Here is a 23,392-nt window from a genome sequence, read left to right on the forward strand (position 1 = left end):
GAGTCCGCCATTTTTTTGCAACTGTAAGCTCCTCTCGGATAATACAAAAGGCTGAGAAGAAGCGAAGGTTAGAGATACCCTAATTTTTTTAGGGTTCATTGGTAGAGGATTGTAGAAGGAGAAGGAGATAAATGGCGGGGTGTTTAATTTTTGGGATTTCATTTCCCGGCTATTAAAAAAAATTGGAGAACGCGCCTCTTCATTAAAAAAAAATATAAAGCGACACCTTTAGAGGAAAACCTTTTTTCGTTAGGTGCCCTCCGTGATTTTTTTAGACACTAATTTAAGGGCACGCAAAAATGCGTGACCACTATCCTTCAGTTTTTGGAAACCTGACATTATTTTTATGGACACACAAGAATGCGTATCTTAAATCTGTGAGTGTCATTGTTTGCGCGTCATTAAAGGGTATTTTTCTTGTAGTGAACTGAGTAAGACTTAGAGCCCGAGTATAGAGGTTGAGATAGCTAAGATGAGTCGAGTACCATATGCTTCCACTGTAGGCTCGATCATGTATGCCATGACTTGTACTTGCCCTGATGTGGCCTTTGCTTTGAGCATGGTCAGCAGATATCAAGGGAATCCGGGCAAAGCTCACTGGACTGCGGTGAAGAATATTCTCAAGTACCCGCGGAGGACTAGGGACTGGGTCCTTACCCTTGGTGGGAGTGATGACTTGAGAGTAGTGAGGTATAGTGATGCCAGTTTTCAGACTGACAGGGATAATTTCATCTCTCAGTCGGGCTGGGTCTTTACCCTAAACGGAGGAGCAATTACTTGGAAAAGTTCCAAGCAAGAGACAGTGGCTAATTCAACTTGCAATTCAGAGTACATAGCAGCAAGCGAGGCGGCGAATGAGGCAATATGGCTGAAGAACTTCATTGGAGACCTTAGAGTTGTACCAGCTATAAAGGAGCCTATGTAGATTTTCTATGATAACGAGAGCGCAGTTGCCTTAGCCAAGGAACCAAGGAATCACGGCAGATCCAGGCACATCGACAGAAAATACCACTTCATTAGACATTGAATAAAAGAAGGAATCCTCTTGGCAAAGAGGGTATCATCGGATGAGAACCCAGCAGATCCCCTCATGAAGGGACTATGTAGGGTGAAGCATTTATAGCATGCAAGGCGCATTGGGCTAAAGGATGATATTAGTTTTAGTAATTAGATAGTTTTTCGAAACTTGTAATAGTTGAAATGTAATTAACATTTGATGTTTAAATAAAAGGTGTTTTTATTTACTAGTATGGTAATATCTTGTGTCAATCATTTACTATTGTTTCATTTTGCATGTTTTGACATCCAGAATAATTATGTTATGGTATATCATATTATTCAAACTATCCATAGTCGATCATACTTTGGAAGTATGTATTGAAATAAGATTGTAATGAATTGGGTTTGTAGATTTGTCTGAACTGTATTAGACATAGCAATTGTTGCTGCAACATTCATGAGTGCTCATAAGTTCTGAGTATTGGATTCAACCCATGCTCACTTATATCACTTCATAGAATTTATCTCGAGTGATCGTGAGACGGTAATATCATATAAGTCTTCAAACCAAGAGATATGAGTTGTTGACTATGAGTTGGTTATACATTGATAGCACGAAAATGCATCAATAATTTGATGTTATAAAACGTGTTGTTATGTACAATTTGATGATTAGTTAGTAAAAGCATATGAGTCGAAGTTTATATGTTCCTTTTATTCCTTGTAGGATTAAAAGTGATATCTTGGGCCCCTCGATGATTTTTTTTTACTGAAGTGTCGGGCTCGGTCAGAACTAAATTGATGCGTTCGATTAAGTTATATGTTAAACAAATCGGAAATCGGGAAACAAACTACTGGACAATAAGTACGACGTTGTTCCATGTATTTTTCCAGTGGATATCTTAAACAAAGGATTATATGATCACTTATCTAAAATCGCACAACTTAGTTTCGCGAGACCTTGAAAGAGCTACGATTGCTAGTCATATCTTGAAGTCGTACTTGCAGCTATAGTTATTACACTTATCCAAGTGGGAGACTGCTGGATAAGGTGTTTAAGTCCATAACTATATTTGGTATGTACTTGACCCGATTTGGCATGGTCCATTTGGGTTGCATGGCATCAGAACATTTTGATAGACTTTTGTGAGAAGAAGATATTTATGGTTTATTAATATATTATAAGTTCTAATATATTAATATGAATTATTTAATTAGCATTGATCAAGAATTAGTTTGGAATTAATTTTGTGATCAAAAGATACTAATTAAATAAATGGGATTGATTTGGTAAATCATTCACTCTTATGTAGTGGGTTTATGATCCATAGTTCTTCATAATATGCTAAACCCATGTGGTTACCCATGGATACTCCAAGGAGGTTAAAACCCATGGATCATGAAGAATATGGAAAGGCATGAGTTACATCGTGTAACCCTAATATGCACACTATATAAAGAAACCTCATCGTTGTAAAATCGGCACTTAAGTGATTCTAGTGAGGGCTAGCCGATTTTGGTGCATATCAATCTTCTCTCAAGTTAATCCAAGTGTTGGTGGTGTTGTGTGAAGCATTTGAGGCATCACATTTGGGGTTCTAGGCTCACTAGGTCTTAAGGATTCCAAGCTACAAAAAGGTATGTCATTCTACTAGTTTTATATTACATATACCCAATTGTATGCTAGATAGGATGAAACCTTGGAAAAATCAAAGTTTGCATGTATAATAGAGAAAATAAAGATCCAAGGTTTCTAGGGTTGCATGTACACCATAAGAGTGTTAGAATGCTCAAAACCCACCATACTCTACTACAATTGAACTTAAATATTCTCTTAGCTGCTATGCTGTAACAAATGGTTATGATCTGTGGTATGAAAAGAATAACAAGACTAGGCTGCTTGTTAGGTGTTGTAAAGGGAAGAATCCAACATGCCCTTTTAGTTTATATGCATCCTAGAGGAAAGAGGAACATACATTTGAGATTAAGTCATGTATATCAGAGCGCAAATTCTCAAGGGCATTCAAACTTGGGTCATTTGTAACATATAAATGGATTGGGAAACATTTTGTGAATAATGTATTGGAGAGACCCTAACTAAGTTTGAGGAAAATGAAAGTCCTAGTATCCAGGAGATACAACATAAATATGAGTGTTGGGCAATTTAGGAATGCAAAAATGTTATGTAATGACCCTAATTATGATAGCATGTGTGGAATTGTAAAGATCTAGTGAATCATTAAAACATCAAGAACACAAGGAGCAAATAAAATCGTTTAAGCTCCATTAGAATAGTAAGGGTACAAGTATGTATTCATATTTCTTTCACTAAACTAAACACTCCAAAATGGGTCTTACAAGTTCTTACATAAATGAAAGTCACTCACTCCCTATTTATAGGAAAGACTCAACCCATTACATATACAAGAGTGTAAACCACATCCAAGGAGAACTTTGCATCCTAACATTCTCCCCCTCAAAGTTAGGATTGGATGTCTCGGCTTTAATTTCCAAACAAGGTTGTGTAATCAAGACCAACTCCCCCTCGAGGTAACACCGGTCTTCAAATTCGCAAATGAATACCCAAGAAGCTTCGAATACCCATTTCTACATTCTCCCCCTTTTTATAATCAAACAAATGATTATAAAACCCACAAATGACGAGAAGCGCTCGAGGAATAAACTTAATAAAACCCCCTCGATGTGTGATAGAAATGCAACCGCGGAAGTCTTACACGAAAAACAATCATGTAAAGCGTAGAAAAAATTTCAAATTTTATGAAAAATTTCAAATTTTATGAAAATTTTCGACTTTTGGGTAAGAGTTGCAAGAAATTCGAAAATTAGGTAAAAACTATCAATTTGACAAATTATGCAGGGACCCATTGCGCCAAGTCAACTTCAAATGTGGAAATTTACCCCAAATGTGAAATTAGGTATGATATGTTAATGCTATGCTATGTTCAGACAGTTTCCAGACTTCGGTCCGACGCAGGGGACAAGGTCCCAGTCAGTTCCAGACTTCGGTCTGATGCAATTTCCGGACTTCGATCCGATGCAAAGGGCAAGGCACTGGTTAGTTCCGGACTTCGGTCCGATGCAGTTTCCAGACTTTGGTCTGATGCAGAGGGCAAGGCTCTAGTTAGTTCCAGACTTCGGTCTGATGTTGTTTCTGGACTTCGGTCCGATGCAGTGGGCAAGGCCCAATAGTTGTTTATATGTTATTGTATGGTATGTGGTAGTTTGGGGGAGCTCACTAACCTTTGTGCTTACACTTTCAGTTTTGATTTTTGGTACTTCCGCTAGCAAGGGGAAGAGCTCGGGTTGATGGCATCGCATACACCACAACTTCAGTTTTATCCTGGGAGTTTTATTCAGATATTTTGATATGATTGATACAGTTTGTTTTGACACAGTTACTATGACTTTTGAGTTACTCATTCCATGGTTTTTATTATATATAAAATTCGATGATGTGATTTTTAGTAATATTAAAACAAAAATTTTTGGGTCGTATTTTGGGTCGTTACAAGTTGGTATCAGAGCCTTGGTTTGAGGGATTCAGGCACACTTGCGGGTGTGACTGGACTTAAACTAAGGAAATGGTAAAAAGATTTTCAAAAGAAAAAAAAATGTTTTCAAAAGAATTTTTGAAAAAAAAAACTTAAAAAGAAAAGATTTTTGAAAACGAGAAAAGGGTGTGGTGCATGCGATCAGCCGAGCTCAAGTAAGTACTCCCAAATTACCCATACACTTTTATGTTATGATTATCAGTTTCAGTTTCAGTAATACATCATGCTAGAATAGGACTAAGGATCTAGGAATGATGTCGTATGTTCCTGGTTTATGAGTTTCAGCTTTATGAGAATTGCATGCCAGTATTGAGTAGACAGTAGTAGGATAGCCTGTTTAGCTTATGCCTGATAGTATGAGCTTAGCGTTGTATGCTAGTACAGTTTCTAATTACTAGAATAGATTTGCTTGAGTAGTTCCTGTGTCTGAATGCTGCTTGCTTTGTGCTCTGTGGGACTCTGAGTGATGGGAGTTAGCCATTAGGTGAATACGTCACGTCACATGTGATCAGGGTTAAATAATCTCAGAGTGCTGGACTTGGCCCTACTGCGCAGCTCTTGTCTGAGTCTAACCGTTGTGGGGACGAGTCTTTTACTCAAAGGATTATCCAAGCCTCGTCACATGTGGTGGTATTCAGGTAATGGCTAATTGGCATTACAAGGAGGCCTTCAGCAGCTGAGGATTGGATTGAGTCGGAGATATCCCTAGGGTAAGCCTAGGATGAGAGTAGCAGAGATTAGTAGCAGTAGTAGTGACTTGGTGGAGTCGAGGCAGTTCTTGAGGAAAGTACAGATAGATGTGGAAGGTAGTATGGTCCCGTACTACTGAAAGCAGAGGATTTGTACTTGAATCAAGGAAGGCCGAGGCGAGACTAGGAAACCTGTAGTAGTAGCGATCCCTCAAGACATATCAGTGTTTCTGATGTTTGAATTAATGTGTTTTCAGAATGGTGGTTTTATGCCTTAGACCAGCAGGCGGCAGTTCAGGTGCCGATGAGGGATCATGATCAGGCTCGGGGGCCAAGCATTTGGATGAGCAGACGAGGGAGTTTTTCTCTTCAGAGATTACTCGTATCATACTTGAGCAGACTCTTGTGATCTTTGGTTCGATCAAGGAACCCTTGCAGTTGATGGATGAGAGGTTGAGCAAATTCCGTGCTGAGGTGGCGACCATGATGGGGTCGTGCACACTCACTTTCAGGGAGTTCGGAGCTTGTGGAGCTCCTGACTATCATGGGGCATGGGACCCCATTGGGAGTACCAGATGGTTGGCAGATGTCGCCAACGTATTTCGCACTAGCAGATGTCCCGAGGGGGACAATGTCAGACTAGCACCCTGTCTTCTGAAGGATAGAGCACGAGATTGGTGGGAGGAGATCGGACATGTCAATGGAGATGATGTAGCTCTTGATGCGATGACTTGGGCTAATTTTACTACCAGGTTCAGAGTCGTGTTTGCACCGGTTATTGAGGTGAAGCAGTTAGCTAGGGAGTTTCAGGATCTTACTCAGACTATAGAGACAGTGGCAGAGATTACCGCCAAGTTCAGGGAGAGAGATCTTCTTGTTCCTCAGTACGCAGCTGATGAGGAAATGAAGAAGGCTCGTTATCATGAGATGTTGCTGAGTGATATCCGCCAGTTTGTAAGTCGATCCAGCTGTAAAATGCTGGATGACATGATTGCTAGGGCTCGTGAGAGATTGATTGATTTATAGATGGAGAAGAAGAGGAAGCCAGAGGCGGCATCTGAAACTGGGAGTTCGGGAAAAAAGCCCAAGTTATCAAATCACAAATCTAGAGGACAGCAGGGCCACAGTCAGTGTGGCAAGTGTGGGAGATTGCACGATGGAGCGTGTAAGGCAGGGAGTCCCGGTTGCTACTAGTGTGGCATGACCGGGCATATGAGCAGAGATTGTACAGCTTCCACCACCACCACCATAGCATCTGATCTGATTTGCTTCCATTGCAATCAGAGGGGACATAAAAAGTCCCAGTGTCCGAGTTTGACAGCAGCAGGGAAGGTGGTAGCACCTGCCCCTCCAACATTGAGGATTATAGACGGCCGTCAGGGCCGAAGCGAGGCGCCAGTGGCAAAGAGTAGGGCTTTTCAGATGACCGCAGAGGAGGTGCGAGCGACTCCAGATGTGGTGACGGATATGTATCTTCCTTTCATCTTTCTATTGTTATGAATTGTTTCTTATGGTTATATGTTTTATATAGGGTCGTTCTAGTCAACGGCATTTCAGCTACAGTCTTGTTTGATTCGGGGGCTACCCGATCATTTGTTTCGCTTGCGCTTAGCAAGAGGTTTAGCAGAGCTCTGGGGGAGCTGGATTGTCCACTTGAGGTCGAGATAGCTGATGACAGGACCATCAGGGTCGTGAGAGTGCATAAGGGGTGTTCGCTTCGGTTATTTGATGACCAGTTTTCGGTAGACCTAGTTCCTATTCCTATGCGAGGGAACAAGGTTATAGTAGGCATGGATTGGCTGAGCCCTAATGGGGCAGTGATTGATTGTGAACTGCAGTTAGTGAGGGTTCGCACTCCTAGTGGGGGAGAGTTAGTGATTCAGGGCGAGAGGCCACAGCGCGGACCGATTCTCTGTTCAGCAGCAAGAGCGAGACGCTACTTTCAGCAGGGTTGCGTGGGGTTCGTCGCCTATGTTTTAGATGCCCGAGATTAGGGCAAGGCGACAGTCGAAGATGTGCCGGTAGTGCGAGACTACACGGATGTATTCCTGGAGGATTTTCTTGGGATACCTCCAAGGAGACAGGTTGAGTTCAGGATTGACTTGGTTCCTGGTGCGGTTCCGATAGCCAAGGCACCATATCGGTTGGCTCCTCCAGAGATGCAGGAGTTGTCTACGCAGATGCAGGAGCTGCTAGACAAGGGTTTGATCAGGCCAAGAAATTCACCTTGGGGAGCCCCGATCCTGGTTGTGAAGAAGAAGGACGGGTCGTACCGTATGTGCATAGATTACCAGGAGTTGAATAAGGTGACAGTGAAGAATCGTTACCCACTTCCGAGGATAGACGACTTATTTGATCAGCTTCAGGGAGCATCTTGGTTCTCAAAGATTGATTTGCTCTCCGGGTATCATCAGATGCGAGTCAGAGGTGAAGATGTGTAGAAGACTGCTTTTAGGACCCACTATGGTCATTATGAGTTTGTGGTGATGCCGTTTGGATCGGTCTGTGATAGTGTTTATCGACGACATCTTGGTCTATTCCAAGACTCAGGAGCAGCACGAGGAGCACCTGAGGGAGGTGCTAGAGACCTTGAGGAGGGAGAGACATTTCGTGAAGTTCTCCAAGTGTGAGTTCTGGTTGCACGAAGTGCAGTTCCTTGGAAACCTCGTCAACCAGAAGGTATACTAGTAGATCTGGCCAAGATAGAGGCCATGATACAGTGGGAGGTCCCGAGGTCTCTATCTGAGATTCGGAGCTTCCTAGGTTTGGCAGGGTACTACTGTAGATTCATTCAGGATTTCTCCAAGATAGCAGTTCCGCTCACCCGACTGACTAGGAAGTCAGTAGTGTTTCGATGGAGGCCTAAGCAGCAGGCAGCATTTGAGACCCTCATACAGCGATTGTGTGAGGTACCGATTCTTACCCTACCATAGGTAGTGGATGACTTTGTAGTCTACTGTGATGCTTCGATCACAGGGATGGGATCAGTGTTGATGCAACGAGGGCATGTGATAGCTTATGCATCTAGACAGTTGAGGCCTCACGAGGCTAACTATTCAACGCACGATTTGGAGTCGGGGGCAGTGGTGTTTGCCCTCAAGATTTGGAGACACTACCCTTTATGGGGTCCGTTGTACCATTTACACGGATCACAAAAGTTTGAGGTACCTCATGGATCAGCCGAATTTGAACATGAGGCAGCGCAGATGGTTAGACGTGGTAAAGGATTATGATTATGAGATCCTTTATCATCCAGGTAAGGCCAATGTAGTGGCCGACGCCCTGAGCCGCAAGGCGGTTGCAGCCCCGATTAGAGACATTTGTTTGAGGATGACTATGATTACTCCCTTGTTGGAGCAAATTAGAGAAGCACGGGTTGAGGGCCTGAAGGAAGAGAGGCAGAAGTGTGAGAGGATTATGGGCCGAGTGGCTTCCTTTGATTTTGAAAGTCGAGGATTGTTCACCCTTCATAGGAGAGTATGGGTACCGTACTGGGGTGGAGTACGACATGTATTGATGGACAAGGTTCATAAGTCTCGTTTCTCCATCCACCCAGGGGCGACGAAGATGTATAGAGATCCTCGACACGATTATTGGTGGCCCTGCATGAAGCGGGATGTATCCTGGTACGTGGAGAAATGCCTGAACTGTAGGAAGGTCAAGGCGGAGCACCAGAGGCCTCATGGCAAGATGCAGCCATTAGACATTCCCGTGTGGAAATGGGAGGATATCACTATGGACTTCATCACTAAGCTTCCCAGGACCACACATGGAGTCGATTCGATTTGGGTTGTGGTGGATCGGATGACCAAGAGTGCGCATTTCATATCGATAGAGGAGAGTATATCGGCTGAGAAGCTAGCCAATATTTATGTGCGCAAGATAGTAGCACGACATGGAGTACCTATATTAGTAGTATCAGATCGAGACGTCCGGTTCACTTCCAGTTTTTGGAAGCGGTTTCATGACGAGATGGTGACTCGTCTTCATTTTAGCACCGCTTTCCACCCTCAAATGGACGGGCAGAGCGAGAGGACAATTCAGACTCTCGAGGACATGCTTCGGGCGTGTGTCCTAGATTTCGATGGCTGTTGGGATACGTATCTTCCTTTGGCGGAGTTTTCGTATAACAACAGTTACCACGCTAGTATTGACCGCCCTCCTTTCGAGATGCTCTACGGGAGGAAGTGTAGGACCCTGATTTGTTGGGGCGAGGTCGGTTAGCGAATCATCAGGAGCAATGAGGTGGTTCTCAAGACCACGGGGTTGATCCAGCAGGTCCGTAGCAGACTGCAGACTGTGCAGAGTCGGCAAAAGAGTTACGTTGATAGGAGGCGTTTAGACTTGGAATTTCAGGTGGGCGACATGGTACTCCTTAAGGTATCGCCCTGGAAGGGTGTTAACAGGTTTCGGAAGAGGGGCAAGTTGGGCCCCAGGTTCATTGGTCCTTTTAGGGTTTTGGCCCAGGTGGTTCGGGTTGCTTATCGGTTGGATCTTTCGGCAGAGCTTAACCAGATCCACAACACTTTCCATGTTTCCCAGTTGAGGAAGTGTTTGGTGGATGAGTCAGCAGTTGTACCCTTGGAGGATATTCAGGTTGATAGCAGCCTGAATTATATCGAGAGACCAGTTGTGATCTTAGATCGGATGACAAAGACCCTGAGGAACAAGGTGGTTCAGTTAGTGAAGGTGCAGTGGCAGCACCGAAAGGGTTCAGAATGGATGTGGGAGACCGAGGGGAAGATGAGGGCGCATTATCCAGAGTTATTTTCAGATTCAGCAACAAACTTCGAGGACGAAGTCTAAGATAAGTGGGGGAGAGTTGTAACGCCCCATTTTCTAGTATGTGATTTAAATAAAGTATTTTTATTTTCTTAAGGGGTACTCGACGAGTCAGTAGCCCGACTCGTCGAGTAGAGACGGGATGTTCACGCGATTTAAGTTGGCTACTCGACGAGTCCATATGCTGGGACTCGGCGAGTCTGTCCGTCTGGATGAAACCCTAATTTCAAGGGTTTACACCCTATTTAAACAACTTTTTTCGCCCCAACCCAACCTCCATCACCCTCAGAGCGTTCCTAATCAAACCCTAGGCTCCTTGAAGTATGTGTGAGTGATTTTTGCCTTGTGAAAGAACTTTTGGTGCATTTTGGAGCATGAATAAGAAATGAGAAGGTTGAAGAGCTCAAGGAAGAATAAGTAGATCCAGGATACACTCCTTTTAGGTCATCTTTTCTGGTAATAAAGCTTCGATCCTGGTTATTGAGCTAATAAATCTAGTTTGTCCCCAAAATTGTTGGTTTTAAGCCCAAAAACCTCAAATCCTTTGTGATAAAGCCTTATGACTGAGTCATATCTCAGATCTAACCTCTCTTGAGCTCCAGAAGTCCAAGGAGATCACCTTTTGGCAGCCATGGCTTTGTTTTGGCTTATTAACACCCCATAATAGTAAAGTTTGAGTGTTATTGCTTCATTTCTTCTTGGTTACACGTGAAGTTAGCAATTTACGTGTTCAAATAGTCCCAGGAGCTTAGATCTACGGGGTTGGATGCACTGAAGTGGATTATAATCGACTGTCTGGAATCTGCATGCTTAGGACTCGGCGAGTTGTTCTTCAGACTCGATGAGTCGAGTTGCGAGTCCCCGTTTTCCCCCATTTGAGAGTTTAGGGTGAATTAGTGAGTGGGAAAGGGACTCGATGAGTTAGAGTCAAATCTAGTGATGGAGGGACTTGGCGAGTCTATGCCTTGACTCGGCGAGTCCAATCAACTGAAGTTGACTTTGACCAGGGGTAAAATAGTCATTTTACCCTAAGGGCATTTATCAATACCTGATCTAGTGTTCTTGGGATTTGTAGCCGGACAGTTCCGGAGCAGCAGTCAGCCAGTTTTACAGTTAGCATCTCAGCAGCCAGCGTTACGAGGTGAGTTTTTCCTTCTAGTAGGAACGGGTCTACGGCCACAATGTCGACCCGTTTAGTTAGCAGTAGTTCCGGACCTCGGTCTGATGCAGTAGTTAGAGTGCTTGATGTCTTTGTGATTCAAGCATGTTTTGTGGTGTGTGTTCCGGACTCTGGTCCGATGCAGTATGCAGTATATGTGTTCATGCTAGTTGATATGTTAATGTTATGCTATGTTCAGACAGTTTTCGGACTTCGGTCCGACGCAGGGGACAAGGTCCCAGTCAGTTCCGGACTTCGGTCCGATGCAGTTTCCAGACTTCGATTCGATGCAAAGGGCAAGGCCCTGGTTAGTTCCAGACTTCGGTCCGATGCAGTTTTTGGACTTCGGTTCGATGCAGAGGGCAAGGCCCTAGTTAGTTCGGGACTTCAGTCCGATGCAATTTCTGGACTTAGGTCAGATGCAGTGGGCAAGGCCCAATAGTTGTTTATATGTTATTGTATGGTATGTGGTAGTTTGGGGGAGCTCACTAAGCTTTGTGCTTACAGTTTCAGTTTGGTACTTCTGCTAGCAAGAGGAAGAGCTCGGGTTGATGGCATCGCACACACCACAGCTTCAGTTTTATCGTAGGAGTTTTATTCAGATATTTTGATACGATTGATACAGTTTGTTGTGACACAGTTACTATGACTTTTGAGTTACTCATTCCATGGTTTTTATTATATATGACATTCGATGATGTGATTTTTAGTAATATTAAAACAAAAATTTTTTGGTCGTATTTTGGGTCGTTACAAAAATATATACAAAAATGTATTTTACGAAAAAAAATGTATACAAACACGTAGTTTATCTATATATATTTTATAAAATCGTGTTTGTTTACATTTTTTTTATAAAAACGTGTTTGAATAATTTTTTATATAATACGTTTGAATACATTTTATAAAATGTATACAAACACGATTTTATAAAATATATACAAACACGTAATATATAAAAAACTATTCAAACATGTTTTTATAAAATGTATACAAATAAAAATATTATTTAAGCACGTTTTTATAATAAAATATAAACAAACACGATTTATAAAAAAAAATATAGATACACACCTATTTGTGTGCATATATATATATATATATATATATATATATATATATATATATATATATATATATATATATATATATAGGTGATAGGTGTTTGTATATATTTTTTTTGTAAAATACGTTTTTGTGTACATTTTTTATAAAAACGGATTTTTATCTATTTATATACTTAATAAATATATATTTTTATAACTAGATATTTCATAAAAAAAGTTTTTATATAGAAAATATAAGATTTTTATGTGAAAATAGGTTTTTTTTTTGTATAAATATGACTTTATAAAGCAAAAACATATTAGAAACAGTTTTTTGAGAAAAAAAGTTGTAAAAAAAACTAAATTTAGGATGAATTCATAATAAAATTCTAAAATTTGGGCAAAACGAGTAAAGTTTGGACCAAATTTGTAACAAAATTTAAAATATGGGCCAAAAGTGAAAATTTTAGACCAAATTTGTAATAAATTTTAAATTTGGGCCAAAAATGTAATTTTTGAATGTTGGATGACCTGTTGACCGGGTCAAAGGGTTAAATTGAATAGTATTACGTATTTAGGACTTAATTGAATATATATATATATATATATATATATATATATATATATATATATATATATATATATATATATATATATATATATATATATATAGACTAAATCGATTATGAGACCAATATGTAGGGTCTTTATTATAGTTTTCCCAATATATAATTAAAAGTAGTATGAATTTTTTAAATCACAAGAGCTTTTAATGGCACACAAAATATATGCCACAAAAAATTTTCTTCAGCTATAACACATAAAAAAAATGTCATTATTTTTTATTGTGATAAATAAAAAAGTATCATTAAAATCTTAAAATGTGTAACTAAAAGTAACATTAATTATTAAATTAAATTAGATTTAGTGGCACAAAATATGTGCAAGAAAAAAATATTAGTTTTACCGTGACAAATAAAAAATGTCACTAAAAGCCTAAAAACTACAGCAGCAAAAACAAAAAAGTGTCAGTAAAAAGTTTTAGTGTGATAGTTTCTAGTGATATTTATTAAGTGTGTCGTTGATTCTTTGAGAAGCATTTATTGGTATTTTTTGGACTTTTAGGGGCACTTTTTTATGCCACTAAATGACATATTGTTTTTGTAGTGCATTTTAATTTTGTGAGACGCAAAATAAAAATAATTTTAAAATGCAAAATTAAATGAAAAATCCGTAAATACATTTTTAATTATTATTTTCGTCATTTTCTTTACCTAAAAAAATTAAAAATAAAAAATTACCATTCTTTTTAAATACGTAAAATATTCTAATAGAATATTATCCTGTAAATATTCCAATATTATTTTTAGAATGCTATAGTATTCTAGTATTTTAGTAAATTTGTCTGATATGTAAAATATTCTAATATACTACTAGAATATTCTAATATTCTATTAAAATATTTCACAGATGCTTCGAAAAACAGTTATTTTTTTTATTTTTTTTATCTTTTTTTTTGGATTAAAAAAAATGACGAAAATAATAATTTAAAATTTTAAAAATTTCCATGTCTCACAAAATGTAGTGGTCATACATTAACTTTACCCTATATATATATATATATATATATATATATATATATATATATATATATATATATATATATATATATATATATATATATATATATATATATATATATAGGGCTGTTAATCGGGTCAACCCGATCGGGTTTCGGGTTAAACGGGTCGGGTTAGTCGGGTTTTTTATAAAAATAATTTCACCCGGAACCCGACCCTATTAATGTACGGGTTATCCGGGTTCGGGTTATTCGGGTTTCGGGCTTATAGGGTCGGGTTAATCGGGTTACAAAGTAAGACATAAATATTGTGCCATATTTATACTAAGGTTTATTTTCAGAAGGTTAAATTAGGATATGTTAAATCCAAATGACTTTGAGTACATATGGTTTATTTTTCTTGTTTGTACTATACAAGTAAAAAGCTTTATTCATTTGATTTGAGGTTGTGTATTTTTTATTTTAGGCCACCTAAACTACCATTGCATATTATTTTACTATTGCATATTATTTTCCTATGCTACATATTAATTTCCAATTGTACAAAGCAATATTTTGTTCTACAGTTGTGTTGCATCTTATTTTCCTCTTTTTTAGGCACATAATGTACAGAAATAGAAGATGTGAGGTGGAATAAAATACATAAATATTGTAGTATATCTTTATTCGGGTTAATCGGGTTAACCCGAAACCCGACTTTTATAAAAAAAATCAACTCTAAACCCGACCCTAATTATAGTTCGGGTTTGTCGGGTTAACCCGATTAAGAATTTTGACCCTATAAAACCCGACCCTAAATGTCTTAATCGGGTTAGGGTCGGGTCGGGTTAATCGGGTTCGGGTTTTTTTGACACCCCTATATATATATATATATATATATATATATATATATATATATATATATATATATATATATATATATATATACACACACACAAGGTTCTAAATAACGTAAGGCGTGACTTGGCGGCAATGTCAAGTCTCAAGCTTTTCCGAGCCTTGGCGAGTCACGACGTTTGTAAGGCGTGACTTAAAGCGGTAATTTTCTATATAATTAATATTTTATATGTATTTTCAACTATTATTCATTTTTATACACATATATGAGTTAAGGCGATGTTTTGGCAAAGCTTGGAGGTGCAAGCCTTGAAGTCGTGGCGCGCCATGGCGAGAATTTTAGAACCTTGTGTGTGTGTGTGTGTGTGTGTGTGTGTGTGTGTGTGTGTGTGTGTGTGTATATATATATATATATATATATATATATATATATATATATATATATATATATATATATATATATATATATATATATATATATATCTCATGTTTTATATGGTAGCATAAAGTAAATGAATTAAACAAAGCTCAAACACTCTTCAAATTAGGTGACATATGAACCACCTCACCGCACAAGGTTTATCAAGACCCAACTTTTCTTAATGAATTCTGCACCATCAACACAATCCCTTTTACTCTTTTGTTTCGATATTCATGTGTCTTTAAAGTCTCCGAACCACCCATATGCCGGTATAGATGAATGCAACTTGTACATGCTTTATGCAACTCTTTAAATGTCTTTGAATCAACATTTAAAGACTTAATTTTAATAGTAATAAACTAGGTAAAACATGTCATGATTGTTTAAAGCATATGCACCATGAGCCGTGACCCGTGACAACATAACCTCTTTTCACAAATATCTCAAACTCACATTGAATTTTTGCTTAAATTTTAGATACAATTCAAATCCTTCTGATACTCATTATAATCTCAATTTTTATTGAGAGAAAGAGCATCATACAAAAGGATCACCACTTTTAACTACCAAGGAGCAACTTTTGTAATTCATACTAAAACAACCAAAAGGCCCCAACGGCTAATAACACCAATATCGGATACCTATGGGTACATAAATTACTCCCTAACTTCAAAAACTACCACATGAATGACGGGTGGGTAGACCGGTGAACAACGAGTTTAATCGTTTGATTGTTGATAGATGTATGCAAATCCATGCATTCCTCAACATCATCATCACATGCCAAAAGTACCCACTCTGAGTCATCATCTATATACTCAATTCTAATATTTCCCATATCATATATATTAAACCGTTTCGAAATCTCTCGATGCAAATCTCCAAAACCCCAATTTTTCGACATACGGAACCGAATTTTCTCATCACCGTAAGTAGCTTTTACTCTAAAAATTCCTTCATCATTAATTGTTGGTGGGATAACTTCCACAAACCGCTGATCGTCAACTAGTTTGTCTTTTGGTGTTAACAACAAGTCGTTCATATTGTTGTATCTCTGTTTTTACATAATAAAATAAAGAAAACTAATTTTAGTATATTTAAAATTATGTTATTGAAGTGTACTATGAATGAGAAACTGGCGTACCTGGTTTACGGGTAACTTTCTCTTTTGCGACCCGGGAACGTTTTCGGTATGCACAGGAAAGGCGTTTCCGGATGAACTACTTGAATCGCGGCTGCAAGAAGATGAAGAATTGGATGGTGTTTGGGATTTTTTTAAGTGATTGACCCGATTGTTGACTTTTGTTTTAGGAGTAGGTGAAATCGGGGAGTTTAGTTCCGGGAAATTGGTATAAAATGATCCGAGTTTGATCATCCCCTCAGCACCTTGAACGGAATCGATGACGAGTTGGAGCTTCTTTAAAGAATGGCTTACTTTCTTGATCTTTCGAGATGGCCATCTCATGATTCCGTGTTGTCTGCATATTCGTTTTAATGTAGTCGGGCACACTGAAAACAATGAGGAAAATTAGGGAATGATAAAACGGTTTTCATGTAGAAGTGTTTTTCAGAATAAAAAATGAAATTATGAAAGTATCAAAGTATCTAACCTCCAATGCTTTTAGCAGCGTCCTTAAGACTCCCAGGAAAGTATTGTTGGAGATCTTGCAAACTTATGTTCCTCTCTGTCTTCACCCGATTTTTTATGCTCGACCGTTTTGATTGGCCTCTTAATCCGGTTCCAGTTCCCCACTCGAGAAAACTTTGATTTTCGAGTCCGTTATAAAATTGGTTTATCACTTGAAACTCCTCTTCGGGTTCTTCCTTGTGACACCCCATGGATAAAATGACCTTTTCGCCCCTCTCTCTGGCTTGAATCATATCCGCAATCCAAGATTCATCTCGGGTATTTGTTTCTTCTTGTGGTTCTTCCTTTTGACATCCCATGGACAAAATGACCGTTTCGCCCCTCTCCCGCGCTTCCACCATATCGGATATCCAAGATTCATCACGGGTATTCATGCCTTTCATTAGTTCTTCAGCGTTTATCAAATGCAAGCTCCAAGAAATTTGTTTTATCATCGTAATTATCGAGGTTCCGATCTGTTTTTGTTCATCATCTCGTTTGCAATCGCGGGGGAGAAAAAACTCGAGGATGAAATCGGTGGGTCCCGTGTAGGTGCTACGGAGACGTATTGCCATGGCAGCATTGAGGCCGTAATAAGAACTTATCGGATAATCAGTCCTACAAAAATCATTAATGTCAGTAAAGCAAGGTTGGTTTGTACCCAACGCTTTACCAGCAATACCTTCTCCTGATACAAGCTGCTGGCTGGAAGTCGCCTCAAAGAACCCTAAAATCTCCGGATCGTACACATACGAAGCGGATTCGATCACGGAAATGGGTCCGGATCTGCCTTCACATCGGCCCCATGTTTGAGCCAATGGCAAATTGAGAGTATTGCATGTGCTTCTCAAAACATCTTGAATCTCCGAAAGTACAGCATCGTATGGTTCACTGAAATCCTGATAAACAGAAACATACACGAGATATTATTAGAAAAGGGTTAAATTCAATGTACTTTCTTTGATGAGTTTCGTAATGTATTGCTACCTTTTGCTTTGGATGGATCAAGAACTCCGAACTCCTTAGATCAACAGCCTGCAAGCAAAATTTGATTCAGAAAAGCTTGAACCAAGAAGTCAACTCATTTAACAAAAAAAAAAAAAAAAAAAAAAAAAAAAAAGCTTTTCACTGATGCCTTGATGAAAGGGTGTTCTGAGTCATAGAAAGTAAAAAAAATATGATGTAAATGAACTAAACCTAAGACGATGGAGCCAGAAACACAGAAACCTGTACAGAAAAGAAGATAGAAAGAGACCTCAAGAGCTTTACAGATGTTTTCGAGTTCATCCCGGAGGTTGATTTTTCGGGAAGTAGTCACCACCTCAACAACACCCAAGCAAGTTCCACCATCTAATTCAAAGACAGGGAGGTTGAGACACCCACAAAGGTTGAGTTTTTGAGCATAAATCACACGTGGGTCATCCCCTTCTGCAACAAATCGAAGATCTGGAGTGCATGTGGGAAACTTCTTCATGAAAACATGGCTAGGGAAACCGATCATATCATTAGAATCATACTCAGCTGCAAATCGATAGTTCTTGGAAACCTCTCGATAGTTTGAGAGGTTTGTGTTATCTGAGTTAAATATGAATGATTTGTTCTCTGTGGTTAGGACTCGTTTGCCATGGCTAGTTACTGGCAGCCATAGTTGAACAAGAAGATCTGTGTCCATTATGCATTTTTCGTTCAGATAGTCAAAGGCTTGAATCAATCGATCATCAAAGAACTCGTGACAATCATCAAGAGGGTTCATATCTGTTTCCTCTGGGGAAACGATTGGATCAAAACATCCCATGAATACGTCTGTGGAACTAAAGTAAGAAGGTGAAAAATCCAAAAGGGTTGAACAAGACAGATCAGAGCAATCAAAATCGGATCCAAACATCGTGGTATGATCGTCCATAAAGAAATTTCTTTCTTCTTCAAGTCAAATTTCTGTAACAACTAATTTGGTTGTAAAAGCAAGGGAAAAAAAGATGATTTGGGGTTCTAGGCTTTCAGCAGCTGAAAAAAAAAAGGATTTTAGGGATCGGAGCGAAGGAGGTTGACGTATATGTAAAACAAAAATAGCAATTTCCAGGAATTCTTATCGTCTTTCTTCAAAAACCAGATGTGTCCGTGTCTCACAAACATTATGCTTTCGGAAGAACTGCATATTTACAAGCGCACCTCAGCAAGAATTCCAAGCATCAACGAAAAATCAAACAAAAAACCACAACTTCATTGAGACTACACAATATATCGGATAAAGATGAAAAGCAAAAGTGGAAACTCACCTGAGAATTGAGTGAAGGAGGATGACTCAGAAAGATGAATTGAATCAGATAGACTTTCAATATCAGAAAGTGAGATCCGAGCAGACACTGATCCTGAAATAGGTTGGACATACACAAGTTTCCGCTTCTGCTGCTCTTTTATAGAGGAAGGCAAGGATTGCAAGCGGACCCACAGATGACGTAAGATCATAAAATACACACTAATATATCCGTGCACCACTGCCATTCAACAATACCGGACAGTTTAGAAATTGCTTCTTTGATAAAATTTCACAAGTGGTCCTTATAGTTTTAAAATTATCCCCAAAACATTTTTTTTAAAACATTTTTTGTATGAATGGTATCTTTCGACCAAACATAATACACTAATGGTCCTTAGGACCAACACCGTTAGTTTTTTGGTCTTTAACATTTTTCTTGAGATACTAGTCCTTGTGTCCTTAAAATCTTGCATAGTTTGTCTTTTTTTTTGAATGGTTAATGCATACATCTTATTTTTCTTAACAGCTCAGTTAGTTTCTAAGTTATAAAAAATGACTTCTTTTAGATTTTTAAAATAAATTTCATTTAAACAAAAGAAAAAAAAAAACTACATCTAACATGCCTAATTAGTAATCACTAAAGAAATGTAGGCAATAGAGCCACAAGGGCAATAGAGCGCGACACCGAATTGGACGCACTTGTTGTCACCGCTATTTCACTTGTTTCGGTTATAAGTGTCGCTGTTATCGATACGTACTCATGATATGTGTGTGTTTTTTTTTGTATAATCCAAGCCCTTAATCTATTAAAAAATCAAATAGACTTGTTTCTTATTAGGACAATCAGTCAACGTATGTTACCGCTAATATACTCCAAAAGAAAATATGAACTACTTTCTCGATCCCCATTAATTTTCCTTATTGTCGCTATCATTTTTGGAGTGTCACCGCTATTTCCACTTAAGTTGTCGTCTCAAAACACGTGACCACTATTTTTCCTAAATCAAATTAAAGAGTGTGTTATACCTTCACGCAATATATACAAGTTAACGATTATATATATATATATATATATATATATATATATATATATATATATATATATATATATATATATATGGTGAGGTTCAATAAAGAACCATAATTAACCCGATTAAGTATATTCACGAAGTCTTAAAGATTTCTATGTGATCCTTAAATGGCAGAAATGAACATAGTTTTTCAATGAACCCATTCATCCAGTGATATTTGATCTCAACATATAAAGTAGTGTATTCTTTATCTTGTAATAGTATGTGTCATTTTGTTTTGTTTGGACCTCATTCCAACTAAACATACTCTTCATCACACAATGAAGTCATAATTCAATTATAATTCATATATATATATATATATATATATATATATATATATATATATGTGTGTGTGTGTGTGTGTGTGTGTGTGTGTGTGTTTAGAAATCAGAATCTTATGTAGCTCTTTATGTGAAGATCTTATTCTAAACTAATGATCTCATATGCATTCTCTTAGTTCTTCTAAATTACTCTTAGAATGTTCGTATAGTCATCCAGTGACTTAACAATGTATTCAATTTGTGTAACAACGTAAATTTTCAAAACAATTTTTCATTTCTTTAAAACCTAATTTCATTCAAGACAAACCATAAAATCCAATGTAACATGGTCATAATACAAAACATATCAATCCCAAGATCAATCATATCCAAATCCGCCTGTGTGTGTACGAGTCATGCCGGCGCCTTCCCATGCTCCTCACTAGTACCTGAAACACATTACACATAAACACTGTAAGCAAGAAGCTTAGTGAGTTCCCCAAAATACCCCTTACATACATACGCCTTTCCAGGCCATACTCCACACGACCTTCCGGTCCATGTGTCTTAGGGGACTTTCGTCCCAACCTAGTAAACCTTCCGGTCCTACCCATGTCGACCTTCCGGTCCATATCATATTGCCTTCCGACCCATATCAAGCATAGCATACATATCACATACATAGCGCATACGAAACAAACAACTCATAGCATACAATGCATATATCTCATAGCATACCAGACCTTCCGGTCACACATAGGTACCCGTCCAGGTACAGTATAGTGAGAAGACTCACCTTAGATGTCTCGGTAATTCTCTGACTCACAAGAAATACGATCTAGCCTCCGCCTAATCACATAAAGTAAATACTCTCATAAATATATCTCTCGGGACTAGAATCAACCCACTCTTGGCAACCTTAGAAGGGCAAAAGACCATTTTACCCCTCATTGGCTCAAGGGCCACATTGTTGACCGAAACCTAAAAGTCAACAAAAGTCAACGGTCAGGCTTTGACCCGACTCGTCGAGTGCACTTGGGCGACTCGGCAAGTCTACACTTGTCCACTAACTCTATAGTCTCGCTTGGCACGTCGAGTTCTTCCCCTTTCTCAACGAGTCACAACTGGCATGAATCGCGGGGCCACCCCGACTCAACTCGCCGAGTCTCAAGATCAACTCGACGAGTTCCGTTTTGAACTCCAGCCTCTAATCCCCCCTGTCTCACTAAGTTATTCCTCCAACTCGGCAAGTCCACTCACTGAGTGATTCACGGGAAACCTTAACCCTACTCGCCGAGTCTGCCCTTGCACTCGGCGAGTTCATGCCATGCACAAACTCAAATGGCCTCCTGAGGTCAGATATGTTCCTTGAATCCATAGATCTAACCTTCCCAATCCTGATAAACACGTAAAGTTCGAAACTTGACACTCATGGGACGTCTAGGAGACTTCACTTGATGATTTAGTCCCAAAAGTAACATCCTTAGCTCAACACCTCCATATCTCAACATAAAGCAAGCTGAGATAAGCTCTATAGACCACTATGGGTCCATATCTGAAGTATCAAGGTGAATAGGGCCATATCCTCACAATCTTCTTCCAATAAAGGTCATAAAAGTCTACATCTATGGATTCCTTCCACAAAACAGATAAAGGGGCGATAATATACCTCAAAGATGAAGTCTCTTGCTCGAAATCCACATATGCACAACCTCCTTGGTCTCCTCTAAGCTGGAAACACCTCCTTCTTGCAAGAATCAACCACAAAGATCAAGAAATGGCTCCTATCCTTTCACAAACGCTCTAGCTCCTTTAGGGGTTTCTCTCTGGGGTTTGGTAGCCGCAAATGATGGCCCTAAGGTCCTTTAAATAGGTCCCAAACCCAAAAAATTAGGGTTTCATTAAACAGCGTGGACTCGCCGAGTCCACCTCGTGAACTCGCCGAGTCCAACCATGAACCCGGATGAAAATACGCGACCCTACTCGGCGAGTCTAAGCACCAACTCGCCGAGTCCCCTCACAACCTCCAAAAATAAAAGAATAAAATAATATACCTGGGAATCTGGATGTTACAATTTGTATATTATGATATGCTCATAGCATGATCATATACTAGGTCTTATGTGTAATATGGCATAAATGATGGATTCATTTACCAAAGAAATTAAATGTTCATCATTTCAGCTAAATAAAACGTATGAGTTATGTCCTTCTGAGTCTGGCTCAAAACTTAGTGTCATGTGATAAGGTCAAGATTCCTCCAAAGGAATTGTTGGATTAAGTTTCTAAGCCCAAAACTATTTTTGGTATGTACTTGATTTGATTATGAGCATGGTCCTTTTGGGTTGCCTTCACTCATGCAAGTTGATAGGATGACAAGAGGAGAGAGAGTAGAATTTATTATATGAATAATAAATTCATACTCAAAATGGTTTTATTAACATATTACAAGATTAATATATTATTTCGAAATCATATTATTTAATTAGTATTGATCAGAAATTAATTTAGTGGTCAAAAGAGACTGATTAAATAATTGAGGGATTGTTATGCAAATCATTGATAGATGCATAAATGGGCTGATGGACTGCATAGAGTGGAGTGGACGAATTTCTACAAAGAAGCGTTATAGAATTCGTCCATGGGATCTAAGGAAAGGAGTTCATGGGTTGCTTGTTGCCTAAGTTAGGTATTAGGGTTTCCACCTGAAAACCCTAGCAGCCACAGCTATATAAGGAACTCTCTACTAAGGATTTTCGGCCACTAAGTCTTTCAAGAGAGCTCTAGCCGATTTCCTCCCCTCTCCTGATTCATCTTGTTGCAAGAGTGTTTGTGACTCCATTAAAGGTGCAACACTTGGGGAACTAAGCTTTCAAAGGTCAAGGAGTTCTTGTTATTACTACAAAACAAGTTGAGGTAATCATTCTAACTTGTTTATTATGTAAATTTCGAAATAAGCATGCTAGATTAGGGTTTATTGTTTTGGTATTCATAGTTGTATGTTAAAATTAGAAAAACCTAGATCCAAGCAATTTGGGTTGCTTGTACGCCATAGGAATGATGTTATGCTCAAAACCCAATAGGAATTTCA

General features: G+C 38.8%; 1 protein-coding gene across 1 annotated transcript; it reads right to left on the reverse strand.

The window, feature by feature from the left end:
• Positions 1–15,513: 15,513 nt before the first annotated feature.
• On the reverse strand, positions 15,514–19,139 carry LOC111899667 (protein NLP1). Its single transcript, XM_023895522.3, has 6 exons — positions 18,988–19,139; positions 17,967–18,860; positions 17,699–17,746; positions 16,695–17,610; positions 16,229–16,593; positions 15,514–16,138 (listed from the first exon to the last, which is right to left on the reverse strand). The coding sequence occupies exons 2-6, from the start codon at positions 18,612–18,614 to the stop codon at positions 15,761–15,763; spliced, it is 2,355 nt and encodes a 784-aa protein (XP_023751290.1). The 5' UTR covers positions 18,615–18,860; positions 18,988–19,139; the 3' UTR covers positions 15,514–15,760.
• Between the last annotated feature and the right edge of the window lie 4,253 nt (positions 19,140–23,392).

This window comes from Lactuca sativa, chromosome 4 (assembly GCF_002870075.4).
Source record: "Lactuca sativa cultivar Salinas chromosome 4, Lsat_Salinas_v11, whole genome shotgun sequence".
In the NCBI taxonomy this organism is placed as follows: domain Eukaryota; kingdom Viridiplantae; phylum Streptophyta; class Magnoliopsida; order Asterales; family Asteraceae; genus Lactuca; species Lactuca sativa.

Coding starts and splice junctions, on each gene's coding strand:
- LOC111899667 (XM_023895522.3), bottom strand. CDS start 18,614: ATGGACGATCATACCACGATGTTTGGATCCGATTTTGATTGCTCTGAT. Junction 16,594..16,694: donor CGCTGCTAAAAGCATTGGAG/GTTAGATACTTT, acceptor CATTGTTTTCAG/TGTGCCCGACTACATTAAAA. Junction 16,139..16,228: donor GAAAGTTACCCGTAAACCAG/GTACGCCAGTTT, acceptor ATGTAAAAACAG/AGATACAACAATATGAACGA.